Raw genomic sequence first — 13,781 nt, 5'->3', positions numbered from 1 at the left:
GGGATCAAACCCTGCCACCGGGCTCCCTACTCAGTGGGAGGCCTGCTTCTCCCTCTCCCGCTTCCCCTGCGTGTGTTCCCTCTCTCACTGTCTCATTCTCTGTCAGATAAATAAAATCTTTTAAAAATACATAATTTATATAATTTATCAAAATTGAATCAGGAAGAAAGAGAAAATTTGAAGAGCCCAATTACCAGCAATGAAATTGAATCAGTAATCAAAAAATTCCCAACAAACAAAAGTCCAGGACCAGACAGCTTTACAGGTGAATTCTACCAAAAATTTTAAAGAGTTAATACCTATTCTTTTCAAACTAATCCATAAAATAGAAGAGGAAAGAAAGCTTTCAAATTCATTCTTTGAGACAAGATTACCCTGATACTAAGACCCGATAAGGACACTACACAAAAAGAACTACAAGCCAATATGCAAAAATCCTCAACAAAATATTAGCTAACTGAATCCAATGATACATTTAAAAAACGATTCACCACAATTAAGTGGGATTTAATCCTGGGTGGTTCAATATTTGCAAATCACCCAATGTGATACATCACATTAGCAAGAGAAAGGGTAAAAACCATATAATCATTTCAGTAGATTCAGAAAAAGCTTTTGACAAAGCACTACATCCATTTATGATGAAAACCCTCAATAAAGTAGGTTTAGAGGGAACATACCTCAACATAATAAAGACCATATATGAAAACCCACAGCTGACATCATGTTCAATAATGCCTTCCCTAAGGCAAGGGAGACAAAAACAAAAATAAACTATTGAGATTATATCAAAATAAAAACCTTCTGAACAGCAAAGGAAACAATAAATAATACTGAAAGACAGCCTACTGAATAGAAGATACTTGCAAACGACTTACCTGATAAAGGGTTAGTATCCAAAATATATAAAGAACTGAACAACTCAACACACAAAAACCAATCTGATTAAAAAATGAGCAGAAATCATGAACAGACATTTCCCTAAGAAGATATATAGATGACCAATGGGCACATGAAAAAATGCTCAACATCACTCATCATCAGGGAAATGGGAATCAGAACCACAATGAGGTATCACCTCAGACCTGTCAGAATGTCTAAAATCAAAAACAAAAGTGTTGGCAAGAATGTGGAGAAAAAGGAACCCTCATGCACTGTTGGTGGGAATGCAAACTGGTGCACACTGTGGAAACCAGTATGGAGGTTCCTTAAAAAATTAAAAATAGAATTACTATATGATCCAATAATTCTACCACTCAAATAATATGAAAAACACTAATGCAAAAAGATATATGCACCCCTATGTTTATAGCAGCATTATTTACAATACCCAAATTATGGAAGCAGCCCAAGTGTCCATCAATAGATGAATGAATAAAGAAGATATGAGATATATATATATCTCATTATATATACACACACATATGTATATATATATATATATATATAATGGAATATTATTCAGCCATAAAAAAGAACGAAATCTTCCTATTTGCAATAACATGGATGGATCTAGAGAGTATAATGCTGAGCGAAGTAAGTCAGAGAAAGATGAATACTATATGTGGAATTTAAGAAACAACCAAAGGTGGGGGGAGAGAAACCTCTTGGTTTGTCTGTTTCAGATTCACCACCTAAAGTTGCATATTTTTTCTACTTCCTTTCTTACTGTCGGGATGCTTAGGAAATTACATGTTTTGGAGATTCAAAATCCACTTGATAGCTCAAAACAAAACAAAACAAAACAAAAAAACCCTGCTACACGTTTTGTCAGCATTTTACTATTGTGCAATGATCAGTCTTCACCAATAGGTGGTGTCATCCTACAGAAGAACTTCATGCTTCCGCCTATAGTATGGAAACCACATGTTTTTAAACATAAATTTGAAATTTGAAATTATTGACTCAGGCGAGATTCTCTTAAATAAAGAGATGTTCATGGGGGGGGGTCGCCTGGGTGGGTCAGTTGGTTAAGCGTCCCACTTTTGAGCTCAGATCAAGTCTTGATCTCAGGGTCATAAATTCAAGCCCAGTTGGGCTCCACGCTGGTCTTGAAGCTTACTTAAAAAAGAGAGAGAGAGATTGAGAGGAGATGTTCATGGGAAGATTTCCACGAAGGGGTTTCTATCTTATGTCATTCATGTTTGCTAAGAGAATTTCTTAAACGGTAAACCATGGCATGGTTAAAGGAATCAACTCCTTTTCTATTTACCATTTTAAGAATATGGGCAGGTTCATCTTAAATTTTAGTCTTAAAAATGTTTTGCTTGTTATTTCTTAGAATAATCTTTATCGGAATTATTTCAAACAAACTCTGTTTTCACAATCTTATATATCAATTTTGTGGTCAGCTTGTTTCAAATATCTCCACACAGCACATGTAGATGTACATTGTTTTAGGGGGAGGTTATGGTATATGTTTATGGTTTTATTCTTTTTTATTATAGGAGAATTCCAGACTCCTTCAAGAGCGTGGTGTGGCCTATGTTAATGCTGATTCTTCTATAGAAGGTGAGTAACGTTGGTCTCATAGGAAAAGATGTGATCTAGTACACGAACTAGTAGCAGCCACTTAGTTCGTAAATGATGCTCCAGTAAAGAAAGCAAATCCAGTACATGTGGTTAGGGACTCTGCTGCTGGTGGGTCTGGCTGTGCGCTTGCCTCATAGCAGCTGTGAGCCCAAGAGTGCTAATTTGGGAAAGCAGCCCTCTCTGATTTGCTTCATCTGGCAGATTTTCTTGTCTGTGCTAGGGATCATAAATACCTGTTAAATGGATAAATAAAATAATAGAACTAAAGATTTCTCTGGTTTTAGAATGGTGTGGCAAAAAAGTGTAAATATAATCCTAGTTTTATCATATCATGCATATAGATTTTGGAAAAAAATACTGATGTCCAAGTATTTTTTTCTTAATTTTTTTTCCAATTCAATGAATCGTTATTGAGCACTTCTCTCCGTAATGTACTTTACAGTATTTCAAAGGAATCAGAGGTTAGTAAAGAACAGTCTTGCACTCAGGAGTTTGTGGCTCAGTACAAACAATAAATTAGTCTAGGATTCTAATATATGCAGGTACCATGAAAAGGCCATATGGGCACCTGGGTGGCTCAGTTGGTTAAACTCCTGCTTCGGCCCAGTGTCTGACTTCGGCTCAGGTCTCTCTCTCTCTCTCTCTCTCTCTCTCAAATAAATAAATAAAATCTTTAAAAAATCATATTACTATTTTTAAAAAAGGCTATAATCAGACTGGTCTAGGAGTTCAGAGGAGAGAATAGTAGCAAGTTCAGGAAAAGCCTGAGAAATGACACTTGAGACTGGCCTTCAAGAACATATTTGCTTTTGATAAGCAGAGATTTGAATGGAAGGACATCGTCAGGTCTATTTCCAAGATCAAGCAGTCCACTGCCACTACCCTGCACACCCACTCATCTTTCTGTTCTTGACTATATGCTCCTTCCTGGACAGTGCACCTGCTGTTCTCAGTACCAGATGGTTGTTCAACACACTCTACCTGTTTAATTCTTATCCTTACAGCCTCCTCTGAACTGTTACTTTTTCAGGGAAGCCCTGTCTTTAGCACTCATCACTGCCATGGATAAACAACTATTTGCTTTACAAACTACTTCTGTTACTAGGCTGTCTTCTTCAGCCAGGAACAGACAGGATCTTGATAACTCGTGGTTTCCTAATGTCTTGTTAAAGAAAGACGTGTTGCACAGGTGCAGCAAATGAATGAGTCAATGAACGCAGGGTGGGCTTTTAGAATCTTCCCTGTAGTGTAGGAGTAAACTTTCCGTATCAGCAGTAATTGAGACATTGCATTTTGCTGGAGACATGCTGCAATGTACATATCTTCGTCCACCTGTCTGAGTTAAATCGTCCTAGGAGGTAGCTCACGCAGTGCATTTCAGCCATCCTGCCCTCCTCTTATGTTGGTGGTAAAGGGCCTGGCCTTCCTCCTGGCACTGCCACTTTCTCATTGTGTGGCCTCAGGTTGTGACTTACTTTCCATGTCTGTTTTCTCACCTCTAAATAGAGTTACTGGGCTGCCTGGGTGGCTCAGTCAGTTAAGCGTCTGCCTTTGGCTTGGGTCATGATCCCAGGGTCCTGGGTTCGAGTCCTGCATCGGGCTCCCTGCTCAGCAGGAAGTCTGCTTCTCCCTCTCCCTCTGCCTACCGCTCACCTGCTCGTGCTCTCTCTCTCTCTCTCTCAAACAAATAAAGTCTTTCAAAAAAAGGAAAAAGAAAGAAGAAAAACACTTAAAAAATAAAAAAATAGAGTTACCAAGAGTACGTATGTCCAAGGATCTTATCAGGGCAAAAGCGGTTATATTTGCAAAACTCCCAGACTTGTGCCTCTCACAGAGCAAAAGTTCAAAAATATTAGCTTGGAACTATTACCCTTATTTAGAAACACATAATCAGATGAAACACCTTTGCTACAGAGAATAAGACCTTAAATGTGTATTTTTCAAAAGTAGAATAATGTTGTCTTTATTGCTAGGTTTGTTTGTAAGATTTGATTGTTAATGGTTTTGATCATTGGAATTTTTTTATTGTTATGTTAATCACCATACATTACATCATTAGTTTTTGATGTAGTGTTCCATGATTCATTGTTTGCATATAACACCCAGTGCTCCACGCAGAACGTGCCCTCTTTAATACCCATCACCAGGCTAACCCATACACCCACCCCCCTCCCCTCTAGAAACCTCAGTTTGTTTTTCAGAGTCCATCATCTCTCATGGTTCGTCTCCCCTTCCAACTTACTCCCCTTCATTCTTCCTGTCCTGCTATCTTCTTCTTCTTTTTTTTTTTCTGAACATATATTGCATTATTTGTTTCAGAGGTACAGATCTGTGATTCACAGTCTTCCACAATTCACAGCGCTCACCATAGCACATAACCTCCCCAATGTCTATCACCCAGCCACCCCCTCCCTCCCACCCCCCACCACTCCAGCAACCCTCAGTTTGTTTCCTGATTTTAAGAATTCCTCATATCAGTGAGGTCATATGATACATGTCTTTCTCTGATTGACTTTTTCACTCAGCATAACACCCTCCAGGTCCATCCACGTCGTTGCAAATGGCAAGATCTCATTCCTTTTCGTGGCTGCATAATATTCCATTGTGTATGTATACCACCTCTTCTTTATCCATTCATCTGTCGATGGACATCTTGGCTCTTTCCACAGTTTGGCTATTGTGGACATTGCTGCTATAAACATTGGGGTGCACGTACCCCTTCAGATCCCTACATTTGTATCTTTGTGGTAAATACCCAGTATTGCAATTGCTGGATCGTAAGGTATCTCTATTTTCAACTGTTTGAGGAACCTCCATACTGTTTTCCAGAGTGGTTGCACCAGCTTGCATTCCCACCAAGAGGGTAGGACGGTTCCCGTTTCTCCTCATCCACACCAACATCTCTCATTTCCTGACTTGTTAATTTTAGCCATTCTGACTGGTGTGAGGTGGTATCTCATTGAGGTTTTGATTTGGATTTCCCTGATGCCGAAGGATATTGAGCACTTTTTCATGTGTCTATTTGCTATTTGGATGTCTTCTTTGGAAAAATGTCTGTTCATGTCGTCTGCACATTCCTTGATTGGATTATTTGTTCTTTGGGTGCTGAGGTTCAGAAGTTCTTCATAGATTTTGGATACTAGCCCTTTATCTGATATGTCATTTGCAAATATTTTCTCCCATTTTGTTGGTTGTCTTTTGGTTTTGTTGACTGTTTCTTTTGCGGTGCAAAAGCTTTTTATTTTGATGAAATCCCAATAGTTCATTTTTACTCTTGCTTCCCTTGCCTTTGGTGATGTTTCTAGGAAGAAGTTGCTGTGGCTGAGGTCAAAGAGGTTGCTGCCTGTGTTCTCCTTTAGGATTTTGATGGACTCCTGTCTCCCGTTTGGGTCTTTCAACCATTTGGAGTCTATTTTTGTGTGTGGTGTAAGGAAATGTTCCACTTTCATTCTTCTGAATGTGGCTGTTCAATTTTCCCAACACTGTTTGTTGAAGAGACTGTCTTTTTTCCATTGGACATTCTTTCCTGCTTTGTCAAAGATGAGTTGACCATAGAGTTGAGGGTCCATTTCTGGGCGCTCTATACTGTTCCATTGATCTATGTGTATGTTTTTGTGCCAGTACCATACTGTCTTGATGACAGCTTTGTAATAGAGCTGGAAGTCCAGATTGTGATGCCACCAGCTTTGCTTTTCTTTTTCAACATTCCTCTGGCTATTCGGGGTCTCTTCTGGTTCCATAAAAATTTTAGGATTATTTGTTCAATTTCTTTGAAAAAAGTGGTTGGTATTTTGATGGGGATTGCATTGAATGTGTAGATTGCTCTAGGTAGCATTGACATCTTCACAATCTTTGTTCTTCCAATCCATGAGCATGGAACGTTTTTCCATTTCTTTGTGTCTTCTTCAATTTCTTTCCTGAGTATTTTATAGTTTTCTGAGTACAGATCCTTTGCCTCTTTGGTTAAATTTATTCCTAGGTATCTTATGGTTTTGGGTGCAATTGGAAATGGGATCGACTCCTTAATTTGTGTCTCTTCTGTCTTGTTGTTTCTGTATAGGAATGCCACTGATTTCTGTGATTTTATATCCTGCCACTTTACTGAATTCCTGTATGAGTTCTAGCAGTTTTGGGGTGGAGTCTTTTGGGTTTTCCACATAAAGTATCATATCATCTGCAAAGAGTGAGAGTTAGACTTCCTCTTTGTTGATTTGGATGCCTTTGATTTCTTTTTGTTGTCTGATAGCTATGGCTAGGACTTCTAATACTATGTTGAATAGCAGTGGTGAGAGTGGACATCCCTGCCACGTTGAGAATGATATTTGCTGTAGGTTTTTCATAGATGGATTTTATGATATTGAGGTATATATCCTCTATCCCTATACTCTGAAGAGTTTTAATCAAGAAAGGATGCTGTACTTTGTCAAATGCTTTCTCTGCAACTACTGAGAGGATCATATGATTCTTGTTCTTTCTTTCATTAATATATTGTATCACATTGATTGATTTGCGGATGTTGAACCAACCTTGCAGCCCAGGGATAAATCCCATTTGGTCATGGTGAATAATCCTTTTAATGTACTGTGGGATCCTATTGGCTAGTATTTTGGTGAGAATTTTTGCATCCATGTTCATCAAGGATGTTGGTCTGTAATTCTCCTTTTTGATGGGGTCTTTGTCTGGTTTTGGGAACAAGGTAATGGTGGCCTCATAAAATGAGTTTGGAAGTTTTCCTTCCATTTCTATTTTTTGGAACAGTTTCAGGAGAGTAGGTATTAATTCTTTTTAAATGTTTGGTAGAATTCCCCTGGGAAGACATCTGGCCCTGGGCTTTTGTTTCTTGGGAGATTTTTGATGACTGCTTCAATTTCCTTAGTGGTTATAGGTCTGTTCAGGTTTTCTATTTCTTCCTGGTTCAATTTTGGTAGTTGATACATCTCTAGGAATGCATCCATTTCTTCCAGATTATCTAATTTGCTGGCATAGAGTTGCTCTTAATATGTTCTTATAATTGTTTGTATGTCTTTGGTGTTGGTTGTGATCTCTCCTCTTTCATTCATGATTTTGTTGATTTGGGTCATTTCTCTTTTCTTTTTGATAAGTCTGGCCAGGGGTTTATCAATCTTGTTAATTCTTTCAAAGAATCAGCTCCTAGTTTCGTTGATCTGTTCTACTGTTCTTTTGGTTTCTATTTCATTGATTTCTGCTCTGATCTTTATGATTTCTCTTCTCCTGCTGGGTTTAGACTTTATTGGCTGTTTTTTCTCTAGCTCCTTTAAGTGTAGGGTTAGGTTGTGTATTTGAGACCTCTCTTGTTTCTTGAGAAAGGCTTGTATTGCTATATACTTTCCTCTCAGGACTGCCTTTGCTGTATCCCAAAGATTTTGAACACTTGTGTTTTCATTTTCATTGGTTTCCATGAAATTTTTTAATTCTTCTTTAATTTCCTGGTTGACCCATTCATTCTTTAGTAGGATGCTTTTTAGCCTCCATGTATTTGAGTTCTTTCCGTCTTTCCTCTTGTGATTGAGTTCTAGTTTCAAAGCATTGTGGTCTGAAAATATGCAGGGAATAATCCTAGTCTTTTAGTACTGGTTGAGACCTGATTTGTGACCTAGGATGTGATCTATTCTGGAGAATGTTCCATGGCACTAGAGAAGAATGTGTATTCCGTTGCTTTGGGATGGAATGTTCTCAATATGTCTGTGAAGTCTATTTGGTCCAGGGTGTCATTTAAAGTCTTTATTTCCTTGTTGATCTTTTGCTTAGATGATCTGTCCATTTCAGTCAGGGGGGTGTTAAAGTCCCCCACTGTTATTGTATTGTTGTCAATGTGTTTCTTTGCTATTGTTATTAATTGCCTTATGTAATTGGCTGCTCCCATGTTAGGGGCATAGATATTTACAATTGTTAGATCTTCTTGTTGGATAGACCCTTTAAGTAGGATATAGTGTCCTTCCTCATCTCTTATTACAGTCTTTGTTTTAAAATCTAGTTTGTCTGATATAAGGATTGCCACCCCAGCTTTCTTTTGGTGTCCATTAGCATGGTAAATGGTTTTCCACCCCTTCACTTTCAATGTCGGGGTGTCTTTGGGTCTAAAATGAGTCTCTTGCAGACAGCATATTGATGGGTCTTGTTTTTTAATCCAATCTGATAGCCTGTGTCTTTTGATTGGGGCATTTAGCCCATTTACATTCAGGGTAACTAGTGAAAGATATGAATTTAGTGCCATTGTATTGCCTGTTAGGTGACTGTTACTGTATATTGTCCGTGTTCCTTTCTGGTCTATGCTGCTTTTAGGCTCTTTGTTTGCTTAGAGGACCCCTTTCAATATTTTTGGAGGGCTGGTTTTGTGTTTGCAAATTCCTTTAGATTTTGTTTGTCCTGGAAGCTTTTCATCTCTCCTTCTATTTTCAATGACAGCCTAGCTGGATATAGTATTCTTGGCTGCATATTTTTCTCATTTAGTGCTCTGAAGATATCATGCCAGTCCTTTCTGGCCTGCCAGGTCTCTGTGGATAGGTCTGTTGCCAATCTAATGTTTCTACCTTTATAGGTTACATATCTCTTCTCCGAGCTGCTTTCAGGATTTTCTCTTTGTCTCTGAGACTCGTTTTAGTATTTGATGTCGGGGTGTTGACCTATTTTTATTGATTTTGAGAGGGGTTCTCTGTGCCTCCGGGATTTTGATGCCTGTTTCCTTCCCCACATTAGGGAAGTTCTCTGCCATTATTTGCTCCAGTATACCTTCTGCCCCTCTCTCTCTTTCTTCTTCTTCTGGGATCCCAATTATTCTAATGTTGTTTCGTCTTATGGTATCGCTTATCTCTCAGATTCTGCCCTCATGATCCGGTAGTTGTTTATCTCTATTTTTCTCAGCTTTTTTATTTTCCATCATTTGGTCTTCTATATCGCTGATTCTCTCTTCTGCCTCATTTATCCTAGCAGTTAGTGCCCCCATTTTTTGTTGTACCTCATGAATAGCCTTTTTTATTTCAATTTGGTTAGATTTTAGTTCTTTTATTTCTCCAGGAAGGGTGTCTCTAATAACTTCCATCCTTTTTTAAGCCCAGCTAGCATCTTTAAAACCATGATTCTGAACTCTAGGTCCAACATTTTACTAATGTCCGTATTGAGTAGGTCCCTGGCAGACGGTACTACCTCTTGTTCTTTTTGCTGAGGTGATTTCTTTCGTCTTGTCATTTTGTCCAGAGGAGAATAGATCAATGAGAGAGAAAATGCTAACAGGTTAAGAACGTCCCCAGAAAATATGCTCTAAACAAATCAGAAAAGACCTGAAATCAGGGGAAAAGAAAGGGAAAGAAAGAAAAAAGAAAGAGAAAGAAAAAGAAAAAGAAAAAATTAAAAACAAACAAAAACAGAACAACAACAACAACAACAAAACAGAATATGATCACATATGATCAGGCTAGTGCATAGATCAGTGCCACACACTAGATTTTGGGTGTATTTTGGTCTGTTAGAAGATAGTGCCTTCTAAAATTGTAAAGAAAGAAAGACTTATATATGTACAAAAGAAGGGTTGATACAATGAAGGGATGGACGATGACTTAAAGATGAAAATTATAAAAGAATTTATAAAAGAATTGATAAGTTGTTTGTAAAAAGAAGGAAGAAGATTTAGAAAAAAAAAAGGGAGAGAATGTGATCAGGCAGGAGACTAGAACAAAGCCATACACTAGAGATTTAGGGTATATTTTGATCTGTTAGAAGAAACTGTATCTCAAAATTTTAAAGAAAGAACAACTTATATATATATATTCCAAAAATAACGGTAACTACTATGAAGGGATAAATTTTCTAAAAGTGAAAAATAAAAAATATTTTCTAAAAAAGGGATTGATAAGATGTTGGTTGAAAAAGGGAAAAAGAAAAATTCAAAAAACCAAAAAACAAAGTTAAAAAAATTAACTTTGAAAAACTAATGAATCATGGTAAAAAAGCGATGAATCCTATGTGCAGTATTCCCCTAGCACTGGAGTTCTCCCGTTCTCCTTGATTGGTAAACTTGGTCTTGGCTGGCTGTTCGTGCTGATCTTCTGGGGGAGGGATCTGTTGCTGTGGTTCCCAAATATCTTTGCTGGAGTCGGAATTGCCCAGCCCTTGTGAGTCCGGGCTAAGCAATCTGCTCAGGTTTGCTCTCAGGAGCTTTTGTTCCCTCCAAGCTCTCGGTACAGCTTTGGAGGATGAGAGTGAAAATGGTGGCCTCCCAATCTCCACCCGGAGGAGCCGAGAACTCAGGGCCCCGCTCCTCAGTGCGCCCCCAGAGAAAGGCAGTCGGTCACTCCCGTCTCCCCGGTCTCCGGCTGCACTCCGTGCTCCCCCGGCCTGTGACAGAGCATTTCTATCTCTGGCACCCAACACCATGTGGAGTCTCCAAACCCAGCAGATCCCTGCAGTGCACTCCTGCACTGCTCCTCCCAGGCGAGGAAGGGGAGTCTCCCCGGATCTGCCACTTGTTGGGTCCCTGCTGGAAGAGCAGTGGCCCGAGTGGGCCATGGATCATAGTTTATGGCAACCCTGAGCTGAGAGCCCGCGCCTTGGCTCCGTCTCTGCAGCTGGCTTCCCTAATCCGATACCTGGGAGCTCTGCCACACTCAGGCACCCCCGGTCTTTCTGTGACCCCGAAGGTCCTGAGACCACACTGTCCCACGAGGGTTTCACCCCCAGTTTAGCCACTGGAGCAACGTCCCTCAGCAGAGCCGGCTTCTAAAAGTTCTCATTTTGTGCTCCGTGGCTCTATCACTTGCCAGAAGTGGCCGACGGAGGCCCCCTCCCCTGCCGTCTATCCTCCCGAATATCGCCTCGGATTCACTTCTCCACACGTCCTACCTTCCAGTAAGTGGTCGCTTCTCTGTTCAGAGAGTTGTTGCTACTCTCTTCTTCGATCTCCTGTTGAGTTCGTAGGTTTTCAGAATGGTTTGATCCCCATTCAGCTGAATTCCTGAGACCAGACGAAATCCAGGTCTCCTACTCCTCCACCTTCTTGCTCTGCCTCTAATCATTGGAATTTGTTGATGACGTCACTCCCTGCCTTAAAACGCAGCATTGTCTTCCTATCATTCTCAGCATCAACAGCACATGACACCATGTTACTCGATGACTGGGATTCCACTTATCTTACTTTGTTTTATATTTAAAATTTTGTTAAATATTCATTTTTAAGATAACACAATAAGTAATACATTGACTTTCTCATGGTAAAATGCAAAATTTATAATCAAAGCAAGAACCTTTACTTATATCACTCTCAAACTCAGCCCTCTCTCCGAAGGTGCTACTGTCCTCAATTTGAGATGTTTCCATCACACTGACATTCATCTCTAGATGGTTAGCTCACTCAAACCATCAGTGATGTTGAAGGTGCTGTCTTAAGTGCTTTACATGTAAATATTTATTTAATCCAATAATCCTGTAAGGTAGGTACTTTATTATTTTCCTTGTATAGAAGAGGAAACCTCCAATTCAGAGAGATTAAGTAACTTTCCCGAGTCACACAGCTAGTAAAAGATTGAGCTGAGACTCAAATCTAGGTGATCATCTTTATCCTTCTAACGACTACATTGTGTTGCCCCTCACGATCTTATACAGATTTTCATTACATATTACATATTACATACTACATGGTTCTGCGTCTTCTCCTTTTCTATTCAACAGCATATTATGGAACATTTTCCATGTCATTATATATAAATCTATCACTTGAAAAGAAAAACTTCTACAGTGTTTTCGACAGAGCAATTTACGTCTCAATTCTCCAGCTGATGGTCAGATTGCTTCAATTTGTTGCAGTAAATATCTTGTTTATTTGCCCACCTTGCCTTTTTCTATACAAGTGGAGAGTGGAGAGCTACAATATCATGCCTTGGTCGTGGTACACGTGCATTACGTGGTAATTTATGCTGCCAGACTACCTCTCTGACTCTCTGGTTTGCACTCCTACTAGCTCTTTATCACTTTTAAAAATGGCAGTGGCTAAAATTTGTGCATATTTATTCTTCTAGTCGAAATTTGGAACCAGCCTTTCAAGTTCCATGAACAGTTCTGCTGGAGTGTCTACTTATTTTTAAAGCCTCAAATTTGCTATCCCCAGACGTGGACCTGAAGCTTTGAGATTAGAGTTGCTGGCCATTCTTTGAGTACATCATGTACTTTTATATTTCTGGGCATTTGTACAGGCTAATCCTTGATGAAGTTGTCTTAACTTTCCCTTCCCCAGGCCTCCATCATGCTTTAGCCTTCTGTCCCTGTGCTCCCACAACTTCTTGAGGTCACCTCTCCTGGCTGGTTCTCATGACTCTCAAACTCATCAGACAGAATTCCTGAGGAATGGGAACACCATCTCTGTTCTCTATTCAGAACTAGCTGGAGAGCATCTGCCTTATAAATGCATTTTTTAAAAGATTTTATTTCTTTTATTTGAGAGAGAGAGAATGTGTGCACATGCACACATACAAGTGGGGGGAGGGGAAGCAGAAGGAGAGGGAGAGAGAGAGAATCTCAAGCAGACTCCAAGCTGAGCATGGAGCCCGATGCAGGGCTCGATCCCAGGAAACTGAGACCATGACCTGAGCCAAAATCAAGAGTTGGACGCTTAACTGACTGAGCCACCTAGGTGCCCCCACAAATGCATTTTTACAACAAATGTTTATTGGGTAAATGCTAAAGGCCAGGACTGTGCTAACCCCTGGCAACAAATAAAAGTGAACACCTGCTCCCATGGAATTTCTAGTCTGGTGGGAGGATGGAAAATAAAAAGGCAAATATTTAACATGTTTGAGAGATAACCAATGAGAAAAATAAGCAAGGTCAAAAGAGAAAGAGTGGCTAGGATAAAAGGAAGAGAAGGTGCTCCTCTAGGTAGATGTTCAGGGGAAAACTCTCAGAAAACATGATATTAGACTAGAGGAGGAGTTTTAAGTCATGCAGATATAATGCATAACACTGTTCCAGGCTGAGGGAACTGTATATGCAAAGCCCCTGAGCAGGAGTCTGCTTGGGCAGAGTGGGAGGTGAAGATTTGGAGCGGTGATGGGGGTTGTTTCATGCCTGGAACTGAGGACTGTGGTGAGCAATGATGCTTTTATTGAATAGTAAGTTGGAGAGCTTTATTGGACTTAGGTTTTTTTTTTAATTTAATTTTATTATGTTATGTTAGTCACCATACATTACAACATTAGTTTGTTTTTTTAAATTTTTTTATTATTATGTTATGTTAAGGATCC

General features: G+C 39.4%; 1 protein-coding gene across 1 annotated transcript in view; it reads left to right on the top strand.

The window, feature by feature from the left end:
- The window catches only part of FOLH1B (folate hydrolase 1B), a 75,902-nt gene that overhangs the window by 46,390 nt on the left and 15,731 nt on the right, over positions 1–13,781 (top strand). The window contains exon 12 of the mRNA XM_035723064.1: positions 2,448–2,511. Within this exon, the coding sequence (XP_035578957.1) occupies positions 2,448–2,511 (64 nt within the window). The remainder of the gene's footprint in view (positions 1–2,447; positions 2,512–13,781) is intronic.

This window comes from Zalophus californianus, chromosome 11 (genome assembly GCF_009762305.2).
Source record: "Zalophus californianus isolate mZalCal1 chromosome 11, mZalCal1.pri.v2, whole genome shotgun sequence".
NCBI lineage: Eukaryota > Metazoa > Chordata > Mammalia > Carnivora > Otariidae > Zalophus > Zalophus californianus.
Note: the sequence above shows the minus strand (reverse complement) of the source record. Positions and strands in the feature narration are given on the sequence as shown.